This window comes from Ipomoea nil, unplaced genomic scaffold (assembly GCF_001879475.1).
Source record: "Ipomoea nil cultivar Tokyo-kokei standard unplaced genomic scaffold, Asagao_1.1 scaffold0176, whole genome shotgun sequence".
Taxonomy (NCBI): Eukaryota; Viridiplantae; Streptophyta; class Magnoliopsida; order Solanales; family Convolvulaceae; genus Ipomoea; species Ipomoea nil.
In genome coordinates this window covers 1,826,445-1,850,270 of record NW_017616604.1, presented here as the reverse complement: position 1 = coordinate 1,850,270, position 23,826 = coordinate 1,826,445, and the positions used below count along the sequence as shown (strand labels likewise).

At 35.2% G+C, this 23,826-nt stretch overlaps 2 protein-coding genes and 1 long non-coding RNA gene across 6 annotated transcripts in view; 2 read left to right on the top strand and 1 right to left on the bottom strand.

Moving 5' to 3' along the window:
• The window catches only part of LOC109176945 (disease resistance protein RPP13-like), a 126,980-nt gene extending 105,093 nt beyond the window's left edge, over nt 1-21,887 (top strand). The window contains exons 2-3 of one of the 4 annotated variants that reach the window (XR_002053490.1): nt 21,062-21,181; nt 21,470-21,887. The gene's annotated coding sequence lies outside the window, so the exon portion shown is untranslated. Of the gene's footprint in view, nt 1-5,230; nt 5,301-21,061; nt 21,182-21,469 lie in introns of those variants that run through there. The other 3 variants (XR_002053493.1, XR_002053492.1, XR_002053494.1) reach the window with 3 other exon arrangements.
• LOC109177000 (putative late blight resistance protein homolog R1B-13) lies at nt 1,336-20,940 on the top strand. Its single transcript, XM_019326349.1, has 6 exons — nt 1,336-1,341; nt 6,186-6,190; nt 6,734-6,746; nt 18,305-19,007; nt 19,404-20,717; nt 20,873-20,940. The coding sequence occupies exons 3-5, from the start codon at nt 6,738-6,740 to the stop codon at nt 20,714-20,716; spliced, it is 2,025 nt and encodes a 674-aa protein (XP_019181894.1). The 5' UTR covers nt 1,336-1,341; nt 6,186-6,190; nt 6,734-6,737; the 3' UTR covers nt 20,717; nt 20,873-20,940.
• LOC109177023 lies at nt 7,376-23,003 on the bottom strand. The gene is made up of 3 exons (XR_002053497.1): nt 22,856-23,003; nt 9,707-9,711; nt 7,376-7,385 (listed from the first exon to the last, which is right to left on the bottom strand). It is a non-coding gene; the product is annotated as an uncharacterized LOC109177023 (long non-coding RNA).
• Nucleotides 23,004-23,826: the final 823 nt, after the last annotated feature.

Below are 23,826 nucleotides of genomic sequence, written 5' to 3'. Positions count from 1 at the left end.
TAACCAACCAGTTTTTATCTTCCGACACGTGATCCACTAAGATCCAGAGGTTTTACAACCCGGAGGAAGAACAACCAGTTTCAAGTATGATTCTTTAAGATAGAATCTACTTCACCTCGGTAGCCTCTCTCATGTTGGTCCATCTGTAGAAGTCACCACTTCTACATACGTTCGAGGCTCATTTTCTAACAACTGTGTCAGAAAATCTGGTTCATTTTCTAGTAAACAAGTTAGAATATGCGCATCACATTCTAACATGTACGTCAGAAAATATGGACCAAAGGATTTTTCAAATCCTAGCTCTCTTGCTACGTCTAGCTTCGAGCTCGGGTTCTCTTTCATACCCTCCAACCACAGCTACGTCGAACGTTCGTTTCAACGTGCTAGGTCCATTCATTGAACCTTCGCAGAAATACATTCTCAAAGAGCAACGAATTTCTTGATTCAATTTATCGTGTTCTTATGTACGTCCAGAACATAGGACTCGTGTACTAAGAACCAAAAAACGCCTTTGGCAAGACACCCCCACATTTCAGGAATTAGTAGGAAAGCTTCCTACGTACCCATAACCCATAAGAAGCCTTATCGAGTTTCACGCGGGTAACCTTATTTAAAAGGTACTTACTTGTCCAAAGTCTTGTCTCACCCCACACACTTTGAGGTAGACCCGAACTTATCAACGTCTTGATATTTATGTTCGGCAACAACGTTCGATTGAGGTGAATACTGTGTCGTACGCTCGAGTACGATACCATCGCTTACGCAAAATCACCAATAGGTGTTTCATATTCACTACATCGATCGTTTCTAACCTTCTTAATCATCCGATTAAGTTGGTTTTCCACTTCATTCTTATAAAGAATGAATTTATCAACGGCTTCATCTTTGCTCTTAAGCAAAATTCACTTAGCACAATCGAGTGCTATCGTTGATACTCCGAGAAGTACATCCAAGATGTCACCCGAAGATACCCGAAAGGTTACGTACCTTCACTTCTCGATAACTCGCCTATGACCGAAACGTATGTTTACTTCTCGATCACATGGCCTAGAGGTGCTTCTAGCACTTCTCAGACCCGAGATGTGCACTTCACTTCTCGGTGGTTTTGCCACATCACAAATATCATATTTGTGCTTATCATTAAATTTGGAATGTGGTCTATGCTAACTAATCTACGTATAGATTCAAAATTACCATGACCTTGTCTACCGTGCCACAAACACGAAGACCCAACCAGGCAAGACCAATTAATAATGTTCTTATTAATTACGGTTATTACACCGAGCTTATAGCCCAATTAGTAATTAACCCTTGCCTTCATTCCAAAAAATTAGACAAAACCTTGTCTTAATCCACAATAGTGTCAACTTTATAAATCATTACACCATTACTCGCAAGTTAGGTGGTTCAAGATTTATTTTGTAGTCCCAACACTTCTGTCATTTGTCACAAATTAATTTCATACTAGTACAATTTGGTATCTTTAATCAAGTTAATTTTCACACAATTAACAAGATTATATCAACCAAATTTTCCAACTAGTTGAATCAAGCTTATATAATCGTATTAAGAATATTATTTAAAATATTCAACACATTTGAGCTTTGACGCTCACGATTATATAGCCATCCCAATTTTGACAAATTGACTATACTTGAAATCTAGAACCGAAGTCCTTTACGAGATTTCAACCATGCAACACGTTTGTTACATACCACTATGGCCGTTAAGCCATTCAAGCATTTTCCGTGGAATTGCTTCTTGAAGTCCTTTCTGCCCAAAGGCAACAAATGGATACCAGATTCCACTTGAAAGGCTTCACTCACGATCATTCCTTCGTCAACTTGACTTAGGACGATCCCGGAATCCACCATCTTGTATTCAAGTAATCGGCTAACGACAAACATTTTTGCCTTAGCGTCATCACTATTATACTTCAGGTCCAAAGATTCCCACAATGAGTCACACAAACCATTCAAAACATAGTTTAGGCATAGGAAAACCAAATATTTCCAAATCCTTACTATGCTAACGGTTTGAGCGTTAGACTCATGTTCCTTTCCACTAGGAACCATCTCGGTCAAGAACCATGACATGCCAAGAACCACTAGGCTGAACAACACTTTAAGTTGCAACCCTTCGAAATTCAACTCTGTGAATTTCCTTGGTCTTTCGACCAATCCACAAGGTACCGTCCCATGTACCTTCATCGTAGGGATATACCCTTTGATGCCACCACCGGTCTCCGAACCAAAGTTCACCGGGGTTCCGGATTGTGCAACTACGTTGCCGATCCGACCAAATGAATGTGCACCACGAGCAACATTCACGGTTCCACCACTCGTGGAATCCATCGACTTTATTCACCAAAAATTAATCGATTTTAAGATTGTTGGAAATTAGTGAATAAATCGATACACAAAATATATATAAAATATATATATGTCCCGAAAAATGGAATTTAATTTATAGAAAATTAATTCCAAACAATTTTGGTACGAAACCAAAATTACATATATATATACCTCGTATATATATTAACCAACTAGGGATTTATTTTATCAAAATAATCCCACCACAACTAGTACGAGACTAGTACACGGGACTTAATTTCCACGAAATTAATCCCACCACAACTAGCACGAAACTAGTACAAGGATTTAATCTTTCTAAGATTAATCCCACCACTTGGTCCAAAACCAAGAACGAAATAAAATAAGAACGGGTTTCTAACCTGAGGTTTAACCCAACGCGAAGAAACAAGAAGAAGCAGATGAAGCCCGAGTCGTGTGTACACACACTCTCCTTAAAACCGATTCGCCACCTCCCGAGGGTGCTAGGATCGTTGTGGCGTCAGTCTCCCAGGATAAAACGGACTACGACTTTGGCGTTTGAGCACTCCAACCCAAAGCCCGGCGAACTAGAACACAAGTTGAGCACTCCGATGTTTTCAGAAGATGTTGGCAGAAATTTCCCTTTGTAAACGAGATGAGAGTAGAGAGAAAACAAAGAAAGATTTTGAGAGTTTCAACAAGAATGTGCCCAAAAATTCTGCCAACCACCCAAGGTATTTGTAGGGATAGAGGAATTAAATAGCATATTCATGGCCATTAACCAATATAAATTCAAAATTTAATAATTGGATAATAACGTTTGAAACGGTCGTAATTATTATCGTAATAATTCCAACGGTCACGAACTTAATACGCGATTAATTCGTACCGACCACAACGACCCGTTTCAAAATATCTGAGTGACCGAGAAGTCCGTAGAAACCCGAAGGTTTAACGAATTGGGACCGGAAACCACACCCGAGTGGTCCGCAAGCACCGAAACGGTGCAGCACGAATCAATGCATATAAGATTTGATTCGTGCACACCGAATCCACAGCACGAAATGAGCTACTTTGGAATCCAAAGCTTAAGCTCAATTCATGCACAACTTTCGTCCATGCACAAAGCATAGCACGAAAGTACACTTTCCCAATTCACTAATTAAGCTTTCAAGCTTAATCATTCTTTAAGCTATCAAAGCTTAACCACAACACTTAAGCTTAATCAAGCTTACTTTCTTGCACACCTCGTGTACAACGAAACAAGCTTAATAACGAATTGCTAATTTAATTAGCAATTAGCTTAAGATTTCGGCTTCTCTCAAATAGGTTCACATTGAGAATCAATTTCTCATTCACCTATTACCCATTTTGAGCGTACATTATATCAAATTCTTCGTCTCACTACGAAGAACCCGAATCCACTTTGACCCGACCCAAATCGGAAGTGGACCCACATATATTTGTACCACAAAATAATCACTCAAAATGCCATTTTTAGCTAAAAATTCCAACAAGATACAACCAACACACCACACATCTACACCAGCACTATAATCTGAAGACATCAACACAAGCTCGGCCGTGCGGTACGTACAATCCAGTATATATCAACATCTTATGTGCCCACCTCAATACATAAGTTTGTCTGGGCAAGACCAAACTCACAAATCTTAATATCATAATATTCAGTATGTAAATTGTGAATATTTAGTATGTAAATTGTGAACATTCGGTATGTAAAATGTGAATATTCAGTATATAAAATTTGTGAATATTCAATAAGTAAATTATGAACATACAATATATAAATTGTGTATTTTTAAACTCAGATCCACCTTACAAGATAGACCCGAGTCCACAGAATAATTTGCGTTTTTTTGGCTTCCAGTCTCTATGAATAATATTCACGGATGGAATGTATGTATTTTAGCCTATTAAGGATCTGATACAATAATAAATACTGCACGCACAATTAGCACACCAACACGGTAAAAAATCAGTGTCCTATGTTCCAGTTTGCCTCACCCAAATAAAACAACAAAGTGAAAGGTGGCAATATATATTTTCTGAATCAATACTTGTTAGGAAGTCAAAAGCATTCATTAAAAATAAATAAAAAATAGAAACGACGAAGGTGCCTTACAACGCAACTAACAATATGTTATCTTATTATTGTGTAATTATTTTAGTGACTTTGTCATTGTAAAATATGTACGTACCTTATGATTATCTAGCTAATTGTGTGACCAACTTGATTAGGAGTTCCTCCCAATTATATTTGCATCTAACAATGCTGAATAGTGTGAATCAATAGTTGTTGGGAAGCCATCAAGTTACTATCATTCATTATACACAGATAACCAAGACTAAACACAAGCCAGAGTAGTAATACTATACGAATATTATTATGAGATAATACCTAAAATGTCTCTCAACTATGTGTCTATGTTATAATTCTCACGTTTCAAAAAAAAATGTTGTAATTCTCATATTGGTCCTCATTCCAGTTCATCCAAAATGGTTCTTGATTATGCAAAAATGTACTTAATTTAGTCCTCAACAATCAACATAAGTAATGGATGATTAAAATAAGTAAAATTTTACATAGTTGAGAGACCATTTTTGATGAGTAAATTTCAATTTTGGTCCTGTGACTATAAGGGTCCTGTTAATTGCAGTCCACAACTTTCAAAACTGTTAATTTAGTACTTTAACTATGCAATTTTTATCAATTTTCGTCACTCCAGCCAAATTGCAGACCGAATTTCGTTAGAAAATTTTAATAGTTAAAATAATAGGGGTATTTTAGTCTTTTTACATCTCTTTTTTTTCCCTACCCTTTTCTTGGCCGGATCTGTGGAAATTCGTCGGAGAAGACGATACCTGCCAGCGTCCGACTGCCGCCGTTTGATGTGCATGCTTTGAAAGCTAGGGTTTGAGGAGGATTGGGTGAGGTTGATTATGGTATGTATCTCAACGATAAAATATGATGTGCTAGTAAATGGTGTTGTGACAGGGCAGGTTATTCATACGAGGGGACCCATTGTCACCGTATTTGTTCATAATATGTGTGGAGAGTCTCTCACTTCTCTTTAAGGAAGCGAAGAGAGACGGCACATCCATGGGGTGAGAGTTGCGCGTGGGGCTCCTCCGGTGTTTGATAAGTATACTGTCAATTTGTACTATTTTTATAATGCATAATGATAAGTTGTGACACCCCGGAAATTCACTCCTTAAACCCGAATTAATTTCTTAATTAATTCCTTGTGGCCTTATAATTCTTTTCTTAATTCCCCATTGAAATTAGTTAATGGACCTAGTTTGACCAAATCAAACCAAATCCCTTAGCATTTTAATTTGGTCAATGGGTAGACCTTATGTTTTATTCCTTGTACTCTAGACTTTGTTGTCCTCCTAATTTGTTTTTGAGAAGAAGGGGCCCTTTTCGTCTCTTCACAAATTTCTAACTTAAAAGCCCTACCCTAGCCAAGGCACCCCCAACACATTTCAGGATTCTCCATCTCTCTACACCCTTCTTTCTTGCTATCCACTCCTCCTTCTCTCCAAGAAAACCGTTGAGTTCATCTTCACATTTCTTCAAGAGATCGATCCAAGCCAAGACTCCAACTTTCTAACACTCCAAGGCTAGAAGTGGTAAGATCTATCTTCCTACACCTTTTCTATTCAAGATTTCCTTCCTATTTCTCTAAAATCTCTCTTCTATCTTGTTGGGTTTTCGGAGTTTGATGAAGATCAAGTAGATGTTGAGAGGCTAGGTTGATGTAGAAGTGCTTGTGGTGATTTGCTGAACTAAGAGGTAACCCATGCTCTACAAAACCTATTTTATACTTGTTATGATTATTTCTTGTTACTCTAATGATGTTCATGAGTGATTTGATGCATAATATTGTGTTTATGCATGTTTAGAGGTTGTATCTAGGGTTCATAAATGCTATTCATTGAGCTATTCATGTGTTCAAGTCCCTTTATTGTTGAATGTGAGGTTTTGGGTGTCTTGGACTTTAATTTGGCAATGTTGATGTTTTTTCCCAAAGGAAATTTGTGCCCTAGGTATGTGTACCCGCGAGCAAACAGTGGGTGGCTGTCCACCCGCGGGTGGTGATGTTGGTACACAGTAGGGGGAACGACGGGTGGATGTCCACCCGTGGTTCCACCCACTGGTACACAGCAGGGGGAACGATAGGAGGTTGTCCACCCACCGTTCCGCCCACTAGTACGTTGTATGTTGGCCTCCGTTTTATTTATCCATTGTGCACTTGTGTGTCTTGATTGATGTTTTGTAAGTCTAGAACGATGTCTTAAGTACCCATGATAGGATTTGTGAGTCTTGAATCATGTATGTGATCCAACCTTGTGATTCGTTGGATTGGAATGAAGTCTATGATGTTCGTTTGAGCCCTTATGATTGCCTTGATGAATTGCATGCTAGCTACGTTGTTATTGGTACTAGTATGTGATTTCCTTGTATCGATCATGCCTATTCTTGATGAGGATTGGTGACTTGTGTCTACCAATCATTGTGGTCTCTTGAGTTGAAGTCTTTCGTTATTGTGGAATACGTTGAAATGTCTCCTTCATGTTCTTTCTTGAATTCCTTCGATTGAACCTATGATTATGAGCTTGTACAAATGTTATACCTTATCATGATTATTCCTTGATTAAGCTATTGTTGAGCTTATCTCTTGATATACACACTTCGTGTGGAATATATGCCTTGTTGTATCTCAAGATTCCGTGTGTATTGACTCTTGTTGAGATGCGGAATTGTTGTGATGGATTTGATATGGTGGAATAGTACATGGACAGTGTGGGGACTTATGTGTTACTGATATGTGTGGCGGACCTCTGGCTCTATTTGCAATGGGTCATGTTGGTGTGGGAAGCCCTTGACAGGTCGGTGGTGGGTTTAAAGCCCCGATCAACCATTGTGAACTGATCCAGTAGTGGGTTTAAAGCTCCGAGTTGCCGTTTGATACTTATGATTTTTGGGCAACTTGGGAAACTTATCCCCGTTGCTAGAGAAGGTAACTAACCCGTTGGGCTTGGAATCCCAATAGGGTGTGTATACACTTAAAGTTGCTAGATCTGTTTCCACTGGGCTGTGGTTCGAGTCGTTGCGATGACTCTATGGTATGTGATTGATGATTTGGAGCCCTCCACACTGGTCCACTATGATTCGGGTCGTTGCGATGACTCCACGATGAATGTCTTGGTTTGGCTATGTCCTGCGTGGACTTGGAACGTATCGTTGAATGCGATCCTTGACTTTCTATTGCTTATGAGCATGATTAATGTTATTCCTTGATTGATTATGGTATTATGTATCTTGTTGATGAGTAAGATTGCTTCTGTCATTCTTATTGATTTATTGAGTAACCGTTTGATGTTGGTCTCTATTTGAGAGTGAACTATGATGAGTCTCACGATGTTTCTATTCCTCGTTTTAAAAGGCTATATATGTACTTCCAGCCTCAAATGCTTTTCTGTATATATATATATATATATATATATATATATATATATATATATATATATATATATATATATATATATATATATATATGGAAGGGATCAGGTGCATTTGTTGCTTCCCGTGCGGTTGTGCGGTGGATTAATGTGCGTGAGGTTTATACTTAATGTGCGTGAGTGTTATGCTCAATATGCTTGAGATTTGTACTTAATGTGCGTCATGTTAATATGCGTGAGTTTTGTACTTAATGTGCCATATTATTGTGCTTAATATGCGTGAGATTTGTGCTTAATGTGCGTGAGTAATAAGAGAATTTTCAACAATCTGGAATTGAGGCAAACAACAGAAGTTCCAGATTCTCGCACCAAGATCGGTCTGCATAGACCATTGATAAGGATAGAATTTGTGTATTCACTTTGGGAAGCTTTTATTTCATTGTAAACATCAGTAAAGCAGAGCAACACACTATTATATGTCGTTATTGAAACTTGAAGATTCAAATCTTTCATCTTGGATAGAACAAAAAGAGCATCAGCAACCATCTCAGATGTCGAATAAGCACAGGCCAACATATTTTCTGCTGCATTTTACTGGGGATGTGGAAGAAGCTGATATCCATATTTTCTGCTGCATTTTACACATTCACGCACATTAAGTACAAATCTCAGGCACATTAGACACAACACTCACGCACATTGAGTACAAATCTCACGCACATTAATAACCGCACAACCGCACGGGAACCTCCCACAATTTATATATATATATATATATATATATATATATATATATAGTGTGTGTGTGTGTGTAGTGTATATATAATGTGTTTAGTTTATAAAAGTACATTATTTTATATATACTGTCAAATAATGTACCTTCAATACACAAATAATGTACATTTAGTATATTAAAAGTGTATCCTATATTCATGGTCCACACAAGTTGTATGGACTATGGTCCATCCAATAATGATTGGATATTACACGGGTCAGCTCAACAATCCATGAGTTGGCCCGACTCAATCCAATAACTCGATAGGATTGAGTCGGGCCAACCCAATGAGCTTACTTTTTTATTGGATTGAACTTTTTGGATTTTAGCCCTGCAATTTTTAGGGCTTATTGGGGCAGCCCATTGGTTCAGGACTAAATCGCAATAGTTATGCTGTGCAACCGAATGTACCATGCGCATGGTGCATACGATGCAAAACGATGTCGTTTTGACTAAAAACGTGCGTCCCACTTTAAAAACAAAAATTCAGGTTCGATTCTCGGCAATAGCATTATTGTGGATATATAGTTATGAATTTCTGGATATATAGTTATAAATTTGTGGATATATAGTTATGAATTTATGGATATTTAGTTCATTCATTGTGGATATTTAGTTCATTCATTGTAGATATTTACTTCATTCATTCACTGTGGATATATAGTTATGAATTTATGGATATATAGTTATGACATTCATTCATTCATTGTGGATTTTTACTTCATTCATTCACTGTCGATATATAGTTATGAATTTGTGGATATATAGTTATGAATTTCTGGATATATAAAAATGCTATTGCCGGGAATCGAACCTGATTTATTCTTTAAGTGGGACGTGTGTTTTTTTAACCAAAACGGCACCGTTTTGCAACCATATGCACCTTGCAAGGTGCATTCGGTTGCACAGCATAATTTGCGACTAAATCGACATCCCTACATAGATGAGATGTTTTGTATGAATAATTGTAAGGGATTAGTGATTTGAAAATGATGATAGGTTTTTGTGGATGAAGGCATATGAGTATCATTCTAAAACATTTGAGGCTTAGTTGTGGATTACTTCCCATTGGTTCTTGAGATTCTGTTTTCTATTGGTCAATTTTTACTTATGCTGATCGCACTACTGGAAATTATGGAATTTCCAACCACCTGAAAATGATCTTAAATCAAGTCGAAAGTCTTGTTCCGATCACTTTTGGTATCCGGAAAAACCTTTGTTGCTATTTCCGACCACTTTTTGGTATCAACTTGATTTAAGATCACTTTCAGGTGGTCGGAAATTCCATAATTTCCAGTAGTGTCGGAAACTTTCGAGGGTTAGCATTTCTGCCATTTGGGTGACTTTATAAAATGTTTGGGTTACATTTGTGTGATACTGTTTATTCGTGAGATAGATCGGGTTGGGTTTATATGAAAATGTAATGCTTAGAGGTGGGCATTTCGGTTCGGGTTATCACATTAAAAATTAAATTTAAAAATAATTAGAATTCCCAAAGAAAATACACAATGAAGAGAAAATCGATTTGACCAATAAATAGTAAACTGGATGACAAAATGGGATAGAGGAAGTATTGCATTTCTCAGTATGAGTATTACTAGGGGTGGGCATTTCAATTTTTTGTTCAATTTTTTTTTTCGAGTTCGATTTGGTTTCAGTTTTTTCAATTTTGAAAAAATGGAACCATTAGTTTCAAATTTTAGTTCGGTTTGGTTTCAGTTCAATTTGAAATAGTTCAATTTCGGCTTGAATTTGATTTGATTCGGTTTGAGATCTCAAACATTCTCTAGCTAGTTCTCTTGCGCACATAATTATTTATTTATTTTTACTAATAATTTAAATTTGAAAATCTAAACAAGTTCACAATGCATATTTCAAATTTCTCAATATAAAATAAGTGTCCGTTTGGAAACCCAAAAAATAATTTGTGAAAAATATTTTCGGAGTTTTTAGTGGTTGGATGCATTTGGAGAATCCGAGTCGATTTCTTCACTTGTAAATGTATATATTAAATCCTTAATTCTCTAACTTAAATTTTCACAAATGTTCTTTATTCTCAACGGCAAAAGTACATGTAAAAGTATTACATTGGTCCTAAAACAAATGTACTGTAATACTTTTAAATCAAAATATAGATGTATTACATTTTTTCTTCAAGAGTATTACATTTTAGAAGAAATAAACATTTGCTGCGATATATATATATATATATATATATATATATATATATATATATATATATATATATATATATATATATATATATATATATATATGGTAAGGTTCCAGTGAGAACATGTGCTTAGGTGAGAACGTGAGAACAATCATGTACATCCATCGAATATTTTTTAATGGTCTAGATTAGATTAAGTGTGTGCGAACGCGCATTAAATGTGTGCAAAACACACTAAATCACATTTGCACACATTTAATGCGCGTTCGCACACACTTAATCTAATCTAGACCATTAAAAAATTATTAGATGGATGCACATGATGTGTTCTTACGTTTTCATCTAAGCACATGTTATCATATAATCTTTATATATATATATATATATAGAGAGAGAGAGAGAGAGAGAGAGAGAGAGAGAGGGGTTAATTTTCTGGTGCACACTACCATTAATGATAGATGGGGCGCGGTGCACCTGGCCACAATGCACACTAATTTCACTAATTTATGGCCATCGATCAACCTAAATGCACGGCCAGGATGAGTGCACAAGTGCACATGATACCTGAAATTCACACCTGAACTGTTTTCTCTCTCTCTCTCTCTCTATATATATATATATATATATATATATATATATATATATATATATATATATATATATATATATATATATATATATATATATATATATAGAGAGAGAGAGAGAGAGAGAGAGATTTTGAATCCGGTGCACACCCCCTAGTCAGCCGAGCCCGTGAGCACACTCCCTGATCGTTGATTTTAATTTTTTGACGATTCAGATTGATTACCACTTGGATCCCATGTTATACTGATTTTAGATGCAGCATGGGTCTTTTTGTCCTTAAGCACTATATTTATTACTTTCCATTTCATTTATTTCCATGTTTATAAAGATTTGTAGCGTTATTTCAGCTCTCCTTAATTATTATTTCTCTCTCTCTCTTAGTAATTTTCTTTGGAATTTTACGACGGTGTGTGCGTGGTTATGGAATGGTGTGTGCATTTTACTGTAACAGGGCTCATACACCATGATATGCTATTTTTTTTTCATAAAAGTATGCGTTTTGGTATGTGCGTTTCGTGATACATGCATGTACATTTTGGTTTGTGTTTTACTAGTTTCGGGCGTGTGCGAAACGTATATATAGTATTGGGCTAATTGTGTTTTTTTTTTTTAAATTGTAGGGAATTTTACGATGGTGTGTGCGCGGGTGTGGAATGGCGTGTGCGGTTTTCTGTAACAGGAGGTGTACACCATGGCAAACTATAAAACGCACACACCATTCCACACCCACGCACACACCGCCGTAAAATTTCTTATAATTTAATATTTCAGATGTACAAAATATAATTAGTTATTACCATTGATAAGGTTCCTAATAATTTAAAATATCAATCTCCATTCATAATTAAACATATATCTACAATTACTATTTAATCCTTTTGATTTAAATATATCCTTAATTACTTTCACAATCTCTTATAATCTCAACCATTTATGAAAAATGAATCAATGGATATCATGAGATCTCATGATCTCATCTAGTATAGGGGTTGCACCAGATTCGAAGCCTATATATATATATATATATATATATATATATATATATATATATATATATATATATATATATATATATATATATATATATATATATATATATATATATATATATAAAAGAAAGTTCAAATGCGGCGGGGTCTTCCCATGCGGCGGAATTTCAGAATACACCAACAGTGTTAACAATGTGCATCAACTGTGTAAGGAAAACACACCACAATGAAATGCAATAAAACATCAAAAAATACACAACAGATCCAAAAAAAAATACAGCATATATCTCACCACCCCCAATGGTGTATTTCCGAACAGTGTATGGTGTTTTTACTCACTCCTAATGGTGTGTGTTTGGTGATGCGTACCTAATTTTCCTCTGTTTTTTTGTGGTGTATTTTCCTAACGTTGGTGGTGTATATTTGTTGAACTATTGGTGATGCCGCACCGTAAGACACCGCCGCACCTGAACTCGCCTATATATATATATATATATATATATATATATATATATATATATATATATATATATATATATATATATATATATAGGCACAAACACACACCAATATACGTAATCGGGTACTAGATTAGTATTATAGATATTTTGTTTATTTATTGTAAAAACAAAGTATAAATTATATAAAAATTGTTTACATTATTAATAAAAAAAATATAAATTTTGTTCATCTCTATAAGTTTCAAATACGATGATTAAAATTTACTACTTTAAGGAATTGCGAAATATAATTTGAACTATAACTTGTAATTATTTGCATTTACCAATTTTTGAATGTTGGGAATAAATTTTCGCACATCGCGCGTACAAAATGTTAGTATTATATATAAATAATTAATACTATAATAATTAATAATTTTAACTCCTCAAGTCCTCAAACCTCAACTCTAAGTCGTAAGTCCCAACATTTGTTTTAATAATTCTTATTTTTCAAATATTAACTATGTAGATGGATTATTCTTCATCTTATCGTCAACAAAACACTTTAAGTGGCACTCCAAATGAACCAACTGAACAATCGGTCAGGCAAAAAAGAAAACGCTCAAATAGTGGACTTCCATCAAAACTGAACCAAACCAAACTGAAACCAACTTTTTCAAACTGAACCAAAACCGAACTCTATTGTTAAACCGAATGGTTTAATTTTTTTAAAACTGAAACCGAAACCAGAAATGTCCACCCCTAGAACAAGCTAGGTAGTAAGAAGAGTCGCCTTTTTAGGGTATAGATGACATAAAAATACTAGAGAATCTCAATTATTGAAGAGTTATTGGGAAGTCACAATTATTTATTACAAAACAATGACCAAGACAAATGCATGACATACAACTAAAAATGATAAAGAATTCACAATTATTTATTGAACTGGTATTTTATATGCCCAATGTGCACAAATATATGCCCAATATTAATCCTTAATGTTAAAATCTTAGTTATATTAAAATAGATATTTTTTAAATAATATAAATAAATAAATAAATAAATAAATAAATATATATATATATATATATATATATATATATATATATATATATTTATTTATTTATTTATTTATTTATTTATAATTGTAGAATTTATATTAATATTATTGAAGTAAGAATAATAAAAATAATAAATTATTAAATATAACTATGATAACATTTAAGTAAAATATAAATGAATTCAAACTTATCATTGAAGAATGTAAGGAAAAATATTGTGTATACATGTGCATGGTAATAATAATGGGAAAAAAGATAACAAAAGTTATAACGGTAGGATATTTTTGTCTAAAAAATTATATAGTACAACTTTTATAGCATAAGGTATAAAAAAATTAACAGAAAAAAGGGACATAAACCAGGGATATAACCTAGATTGAAACTTATTATGTTTTTAGAAAAAAACAATGACCAAGACAAATACATGACATACAACTAAAAAGATAAAGAATCTCAATTATTAAAGAGTTGTTGAGAAATCACACTCATTTTTAAAAATTTATTTTAATAATTTAAAATAATTTTTTAAAAAAAAACTTGCTCATCACGGTCTCTAGGTTGCAGGAGACGAAGAACCGGTCTTCGTCTACAACAACCTAGAGACAAAGAATCCTTCTTCATCTCTGGCATGGAGACGAAGAAGTCCGTTCGTCTCCTTTCCATAGATGAAAAGTTCATCGTCTCATGTCAAAGACAAAGAAGGTTTCTCTAACGGAGATGAGCAAGTTTATTTTTTAATAAATTTTTATTTTAAATTATTAAAATAATATTTTATTTTGTAAAAATTTGGTAACCGCCACATTTGTAACTAATAGGTAAGCATGTCACTTTTGATTCAATTGCATGATTGATCTTACGATGACCCAATTGCAATTTTGTGTATAGTTCTGTGGCCTATTTAACACTTATTCCATTTAAAAAAAAAAAAAATTGAGTGTTACTGAGTGAGGCTCAAACTCACAACTTCCCATATAAGAGTACAACCTTGGTGCAATTAGAACACAAACTGGTCTTAGCTTTGGGAACAATAATTTAATTAACTTTAGATACAAACCTGGGTGGGGAACATCATATTAATAGCTTTATTATAATAAAATAGAGGCTAAAATTGTTTTGCTTTGTTCTGTTATCTCTTTCTTTAAACATCTCTATGATCTGTTATTACTGACTGACTTCATCGCTGAATCGGTCAGTCCTTTTCATCAGTTGGTTAATTCAGTTAATCCGATTAAAAATGAGGAAATGCAAAAATTACAAGGCTAAAGTGTCATCCCGCACTATGAACGATTCTTGATTATTCATGGGGCACCATGATCTTTAATAAGTGATATTTAGAGCCATAAATCATAATTTTTTCTTTGTCTAGAACTTTTTACAGGTTACCGGTAATAATATTGCTGACACGGAATTCTTTATTAATTTTTTTTTTTGGTATTTTTCTTCTTTCACCTTCGTATTATAATTTGTTTCGTATTTTTTCTTTTTTTTTTTCCTAAACGTATAGGCCTGCTCTGTGTATTTCGCTTCTCGTTTCTCCGATACCAAACTCCGTAGAGCAGGCCTGATCGGAGAAACGAGAAGCGAAAAACGCAGAGCAAGTCTATATGTTTAAGAAAAAAGAAAAATATGAAAAAAATACGATGGCGAAAGAAGAAAAATACAAAAAAAAAAAAAAAAAAACTATAAAAAATTCCATGTCAGTAATATTATTACTAGTAACCTGTAGGAAACCTGTAAAAAGTTCTAGACGAAAAAAAATTATGATTTATGCCTCTAAATTATGGTTCATGGTGCAGAATGACACTTTAGCCTAAAATAAACTAAGCCACTAACCATATTACAAGGCAATTAAAATTCGAAATGCCAGTTGCGATGAAAAACAAAAAAAAAAAAATCATGCATTCTTCCAATTGTTCTTTCATTCAATAATTTTTACTTACAATATAGTGGTAATTCTAACTTACTACTATTACTAAAATACCACTTCAATTACTAATAAAACAATAACTCACTATAACAAATAATAATTTATTGGGATAAGGGTCCATTGATTTTTTTAAAAAAATATAAATTTTTGTGTTTTTATGAAGTCTTTTTTAGGAGTACTTGCTTTTTTCTTCCTTCTTTAACTAATTTAAGGGGATAATTTAGCTTTTTTCACAAAAAAAAAAAAAAAAAAAAAAAAAAAAAAAAAAAAAAAAAAAAAAAAAAAAAAAAAACTAACATCATTGTAGCCGTGCATGTGGATGAACAAGAAGTCAAGAAACATGCACCAATGGGCCAGGTGAAAGGAAGACATGTTTCTTGTTCATCCACTTGCATTATTATTCACTTATTTAATTTAGTTGTGTTATTGAAAAAATAAAATTTATTTTTAATTAAATAATTTTATCAATTTTTAAAAAGTTATTATGTAAATTAAAAAAAAAAAAAAGTTTGATCACAATTGGCTTTTCCCTTTAATGATGCATGTGACATTGTGATTTATTGATGGTGTATAGTATTTATATACCAATGGTAGAGTCACTTAAAATTTTATGTGATACCATAATTAGGTAAATAATAGAGATGTACTTCTTTCGTCTCATTTTATGTGATATAAAATACACATTGTTATTTGTTGGGCATAATTGCTTTTGTCGGTTTTTTTTTTTCTTGGTTATATACTCTTTCCGTCTTATTTGATGTGTCGAATTCGATTAATAAGACTTGACTCAACTTATTTACTATTCAAATTTTTATAGTATTTAGTTTAGTGTTAGTGTATAAAATTTATATGCTGAAGTGTCATCCCGCACCATGAACCATAAGCGATTCTTCATGCCGCACTTTAATCTTTCATATATGCTATTTCGATCCACAAACCGTTAAAAATTTGTCACCTAGACCATTTAGCAGGTTTTCGGGTTTCGCGGCTGACATGGCACCGGTAATTATTGATGTGGAGCTTATTTTTATTAATTCTCCCTAAATTGAAGTATTAATAACTAAGTTGATTAAGTTGAGTTGTTTTGGAACTTATGCCACTCTCGCTCAACATGAACACCCACAAATTATATATCTTCTTCTCCCACCCACAGATTATCAATCATAGAGCTGGCCAGCTTCGTTGACCTCACGCCTAGGCACGCGCCACTGCTTCGGCTTCACCGCAGCCACGCCGTGGAGGGCTACTCCGCCGTTTAGACGCCGTGGAGGGCTCTCTCTCTATCTATCTTCTTCTGTAGCCAACCCTGCAAGTGGCACACTTAAGCACGATAGAAAACCAAACTGATAATAATGAAAACGCTGCATCTTTAGATGGGATGATTTTGGAGGATGGTTTGGGTGAGATGAGGGATGTTATCTGGGTTGATGAACTTCTTGAGGGCCTGCTTCGGGCCAAAGGCAGATCGATAGGTCCGCTCCAGTTCTGATGCTGCTGGTTGTCAAGACGGGCTCTTGTGGTATAAGGATACATGCCAACATTTCAATGGAGAGTCTTCAATCGTTGTAGTTCAAGCAAATAATCTGCTTGAAGATCAGAGCCAGCTTGAATCCGGCTGTTTGAGCACTCAAGATTTTGGGCACGGAGCACTCAAGATTTCAGCATCTGTTGTTGACTTGTTTGATTAGTTGCTTCCAACTCAGATGGAATAATTCATGAAGGTCACTAAAATAATTCTATTTTTCCAAATAAAAAAATAATAATAAAGAAAACTTGTGTTTATCCTATACTCTGGTCTGCAAAAATTCCTTCCTCATTTCTTCTCATCTCTACAATTTCAACTTTCTCTCCTCTCTGCAAAATCCATTTTAATTACCTCTTCTGCAACATCACTGGCTATGGCGGCTTTTGGTGCTGTAACCATTTTAATGGACACAGTACTCCATCAACACTTCCTCCAACCCACACCCCTCTTCCCTCTTCGCAACAAAACAAATGTGAGATTACTTTACAAAAATCTTTCTTCCTTGCAAACTTTTCTTGAACAAGATTTCAAAGTGGGGGAGTGTGATGAAACAATCAAAGCTTTGGAAGCACAACTGAGAGATGTCTCGGTTGAACTGAGGTTCCAAATAGAAGACCAATTGAGATTGTTTTACCTGGGGAAATCCATGAAGCTTAGGCTTCACTCTGCTCAAAAGCTTCTCCCCATATTGAATCGAGCAATTAAAGACGGCTTAGAAACTATGGATTTCAATTCTGTGATGGAGATTCTAGGGAAGCACTTCACTCTGCCGGTATCAGGCATGCCGCCTCATATAAACAAAAGGGTCAAATCCTTTTGCACGCAGCATCAACTCTTTCTCTATGGAAAAGAGAGTGATGATAATAATGATGAGCAAGATAGTGATGATGATGATGATGATGATGATGATGAAGATGAAGATGAAGATGAAGATGAAGATGAAGACGATGATGATGATGATGATGATGATGATGATGAGCAAGAGGTAGAGAGAAGGAGGAATATGTTGTATGAAGCAGAAAGTGTAATCAGACAAGAACTGAGAGCTTCTTATCTCAACAAATACATGAAACAACGGATACAGGCTACACAAAGGATTCGTCAACTCTTCATCCAAGGAATTAGCCTCACATCTTACATCAAGAAAGAGATGTTGAAGGTTAAGAATGCATACCACCAATCCAACAACTCACAAAACAACAATAATCCCGTTTCTCCTACAAGGCCAGAACGCGGCAACATTATGGTTGGTGATTCAAAGTCTGCAATCAAAATGGTGGGCTGCGATGATGTGTTCAACACCATAATGGACAACCTGAGCCTGCAATCCTCAAAACGAGTAATTGTCTCGATTGTGGGAATGGGTGGTATCGGTAAAACCACCTTAGCTAGAAAGATTTATGAAGATGCTTCAGTCATTTCTTGGTTTGATTGTCAAGCTTGGGTTACTATCTCACAGGACTATAATCCAACACAAGTGTTCCAATGCCTGCTTCATTCTCTTGCCCCAGGGGCCAGTCACAACTACGAATTGGCTGAGCAAGTATACAGGCTTCTAAAACATCGAAGGTATTTGATCGTAGTAGATGATATTTGGAATACAGATGTCTTGGATGATTTAATGAGATGTTTTCAGGATGACAATATTGGAAGTCGAATATTGTTGACCACTCGGCAAAAAAATGTGGCTGAGTATGCTGATTCAGGTAATAATTTTTGCCATACATTGCGTTTTTTGGATTCAAATGAAAGTTGGAATCTTTTTCAGAGCAAGGTGTGTAAGAGATCAATTACTCTACTGTCCCCTACATTTGAAAAAATTGGTAGAGAGATAGTAGACAAGTGCAAAGGATTACCTCTTGCAATTATTGTGGTTGCTGGACTCCTCTCAAACTCCAACCAAACTATTCATGAATGGGAGCATATTGCAAAATGTGTCCCTGCTTTGAGTTTAGATCATTCTAATCAGCAGGGTGAGAACATCATTGATTTGAGTTACACCTTCATGCCTCATCACCTTAAACTTTGTTTTTTGTCATTTGGGTGTTTTCCAGAAGATTATGTGGTTTCTGAACAAAGGATGGTTGATTTTTGGGTTTCAGAGGGATTTCTAAAGGTTTTGAGATCTGATGAGAGCTTGGAAGGTGTGGCAAGGAGGAACATTCAAGATCTTGTGGATAGAAATCTTCTAATTTGTGGAGAGAGAAATGATAGATATCAAATGCATGATGTCTTGCGTGAATTGGCTTTGAGAGAAGCCCAAAAAGAAAATCTTTTATGTTTCAAGAAGGGTTATGATATAATTAGTTGTTTGAGGTGGAAGAGAAATCAATCAATAAACTCTTCTCATATATCTCAACCATGGAGCATCCAATCAAGAATTTGCAGTTACAACAGTATAACTCCTACTACCAACACTTCTTCACTGATTGATGATTGTGAATGGGAGCATTTTGGCAGGAATTCAAGACGGTTGAGGGTGTATGCACATTTTAAGTTTTTAAGGGCATTGGCAGTATTGGATGGGGAGATAAATGTCCATAATATTTTCTTGGAGATTGTGGGTCTAGTGCATCTGAGATACTTATCTATTCCTTGTGGGTTAAATATTCAGTATCTGCCTTTGTTCATGTTGCGGAATCTACAGGAGCTACAAGTTCCTTATTCATCATCGTGTGAACCCCTTGATATTTGGGGATTACCACAATTAAGGAATCTCTGTGTTTGGCCTGGCATTACACTAGTTCCTCCAAGATCAGTTCATCATAATTTGGAGAGCATTAGAAGGTTGGATTATAGGAGTTGTACAAAGGAGTTGTTCCTAAGGATCCCAAATCTAAGGTCATTGAATCTTACTACTAATCATTTAATTGAATGCAAAGCTCCCAATTGGTTTGAAAGTCTTGTCTATTTATATAAAGTGGAAACACTAGTGGTTGATGATGTCGTACTTCCGGAGTTTAGAACTATTTATTCTATGGGGATGCTAAGCCTGGAGAATTGTTGGCCAAATCTTAAGAAGTTAAGTTTCTCTAATACAAATTTAAAATGGAAGGATATGGATGTTGTTGGTGAGTTATCTAAGCTTGAGGACCTCACATTGAATATAGGTGCTGTTATGGATCAAAAATGGAAACCCAAAGATGGAGGATTTCGTCGTTTAAAGTTCTTGACGATACATAGTAGTCTTCTACAATATTGGGAAGCCACTAGTAGTCATTTTCCAGTCCTTGAAAAACTAGTCCTTGGTTACATAGCTTTGAAAGAAATTCCTAGTGGTTTTGCAGAAATAATTACTCTCAAATCAATCAAATTATTAAATGGTTGTTTAGAGTCACTTAAATCATCTGCTAAGCGTTTACAAAACGAGCAGCAAGAGTATGGAAATGACACATTTGTTGTTGATATATTTTAAGGTCAGATTTCTATATCTACTTTTACTTTTCCAAAAAAAATAAAAAATGAAAATATGATTCTATTTTTGAATCCTTATTTTTCTTAATTTTAATCCAAATTTATATCAATTTCAACCATTAATTTATTAACCATATTCCAATGGTATGTTGCCCAGAGGTTTTACCCACACATCAAACTATGATTCTTAAGGTGGATACTGTGTTCCCTTGATGAGTGATCACTGTAAGTGTATTCACAATAGAATGATACAAGAGTGGAGATAGACTATACACATATACAATACCCTTTATACTTTCATAATGAGTAAGTTTTCTCTTTCTTTTTTTTTTCATTTTTTTTCCAGGCCCACTGGTTATTTAAGGTGAGAGTTGGGTGGGCACTGGGCAGGCGGGTGGGGCTTTTGATCTTGGAGTGCATGCTTTGAAAGCTTGGGTTTGAGGAGGATTGGGTGAGGTTGATTACGGTATGTATCTCAACAATGAAATATAATGTGCTAGTAAATGGTCTTGTGGCAGGGTAGGTTACTCTTACGAGGGGACCCATTGTAACCGTATTTGTTCATAATATGTGTGGAGAGTCTCTCACTTCTATTTAAGTGTTTGATAAGTGTCAATTTGTACGATTTTCATGATGCATAATGATAAGTGTATTTTTGTACACATTTTACCTCGTTCTTTAACCAAGTTTGTGCTTAGTTTGCACCATTTATTGCATTGCATAAGGTTTATTAGTATTATTTTGCTTCTTTTAGGTGTTTTTATCTTCAATGGCAAGGGAAGTGAAGAAAATGGAGATTTTTGGATGATTTGCAGCACTAATTAAGGAGTCCTTGAGATGATCGAGAGCATCATTGGATAATCAAGAACAAGGATCGCGTTCAAGAGCCAAGACAAGTTATGTCTCTATCTGATGACATCACACGACGTCGACATGCACCTGTAGGGACCCGTTCTTGGGCACATACATTGCACGGGGCGCGAGAAAGCCCGTACGTACACGGGCGCTCACACGCTCGTGCCATTGCCTGTGCAACGCTCCCAATCTTGTGTATTAAAATTTGGTGGGGGAGAGCAAAGAACTTTTTCCTAATTTTTCAGATAGCTTTCTTGCTTAGATTAGATTATTTTTCTTCAAAAGAATCCATCTACTCAGCTTACATACTTGGATTAGAGTGGATTGTTCCACCTCAACTCGGATTTCTCCATTAAGAGAAGTTTTTGAAGACATCTCTTTTGTTTTATTTGTGTTATGTCCTTGTTGGATATTTGTGTTTATGTCTTATAAGCGTGAGTAGTGGGTTGTGGGGTTTGAATTGGAGATTAATCTCCCACCTAATTGCTAGTTATGTGATTTTTCATAAAAGGGGAAAACTCATTTCTAGGGCTCACTCTTGTGAAGAAGGTTATGTTTAGATTGGCTTGTCCTTGGAGTGTAAATCATCGCAATGAAAGTTGGGTGAGGAGCCTCTCTCCTCACAACCCAATTATTACCTTTGAAACCTGGAAAATTGGGACTTTAGAATGCTTTTGAGCTTAAGAGTTTGGAATTGAGGCATCACAAAAGTGGAGCAATTCTTTGTTCTAATTCTAGATCGAAATATCTTGAATTCTAACGTTCATTGTGGGTAAATTAGCGGGATAGGTGTTTCTCCCCAATTTTCTCATATTGTTCTTGCACTTAAGATGTGGTTATCCTTAATCCATGAAGATCATATCAGATAGATGCAACCAACACACCACACATCTACACAAGCACGGTAATATGAAGACTTCAACATAAACTCGACCGTGTTGTACAATCTAGTATCAACATCTTACATTTTGACCTATTTATTTTACTGGTTGAAGCTTCGTAATTATCATTCATTTTGTATGTAAAAAGTAAGTTAATAATTTATATCTTAGTCTTTCATTATCTCCTTCTTTCCAGGCTCTATTGCTCTAATATCATTTCTATGTTTACTATTCTAATCATTTTATTTCTTTTATGTTCTCTCTATAACAATTACCAAAATCCTATATAAAAATACCATTCAGCGAGCCACGCTAAGCTGCCGAAATAGCCAATTTCCGTTGCTAAAATCTCAATAATATTTTTTTTTGGAGATTGTGGGTCTAGTGCATCTGAGATGGTTAACTATTCGTTCTGAGTTGAATATTCATTGTCAGCCTTTGTTCATGTTGCGGAATCTACAGAAACTAGAAGTTTATGGTTATTCATCATCATGTGAACCCCTTGATATTTGGGGATTACCTCAACTAAGGTATATCTTTGTTAGTGGTGTCCTTACAGTAGTACCTCCAAGATTAGTTTATCATAATTTGGAGAGCATTAGAACTTTGGATTATAGGGGTTGTACAAAGGAGTTGTTCCTGGGAATTCCAAATCTAAGGACATTGGAAGTTACTACTGATCATACAATAATTAATCTAAAAAAAATGCAAAGCTCCCAATTAGTTTGAAAGCCTTGTCTATTTACCTAATCTAGAAGAACTAGTGGTTGGACGAAAACATCTTCATGGGAAGTTTCGAACTATTCATTCTATGGGGATGCAGAGTCTAGAGAATTTTTTTCCGAATCTTAAGAAGTTGGAACTCTTTGATACATTTTTGAAATGGAAGGATATAGATGTTGTCAGTATGTTGTCTAAGCTTGAGGACCTCAAATTGTGTAATAATGGTGTTGTTGATGATCGAAAATGGAACCCAAAGATGGATTATTTCGGAGATTAAAGTTGTTGAATATAAGCGGGTGTGGTCTACAATGTTGGGAAGCCACTAGCAATCATTTTTCTGTACTTTATTAGGTATCTATAGTTATGTCCTTGTATAACTCTACTACTAGTCTATGTGAATGTATAATATATCTCTGTACTATGTGGATATTTGGTTATCAATACCATACTACAAACACAGTACTCTCATCTGGTATCAATTGCTCTATTTCAATCCTGGATGGCGTCTTCCAATCAAACCGGTGCGGTGCCTCGTCTGAGCGCACCGTCACTGCTAGTACTCCGACATCTTCTCAGGTGGTGGCGCCGCCGTCCATGTCGTCGGCTCACCACTTTGTCTCGATCAAGCTCACCTCGCGTAACTTTCTATTTG

Excerpts from the sequence above, each read along its gene's own strand:
- LOC109177000 (XM_019326349.1), top strand. Across the intron at positions 19,008-19,403 it reads GGCTGAGTATGCTGATTCAG|AGGGATTTCTAAAGGTTTTG; the intron begins GTAATAATTTTT and ends TTTGGGTTTCAG.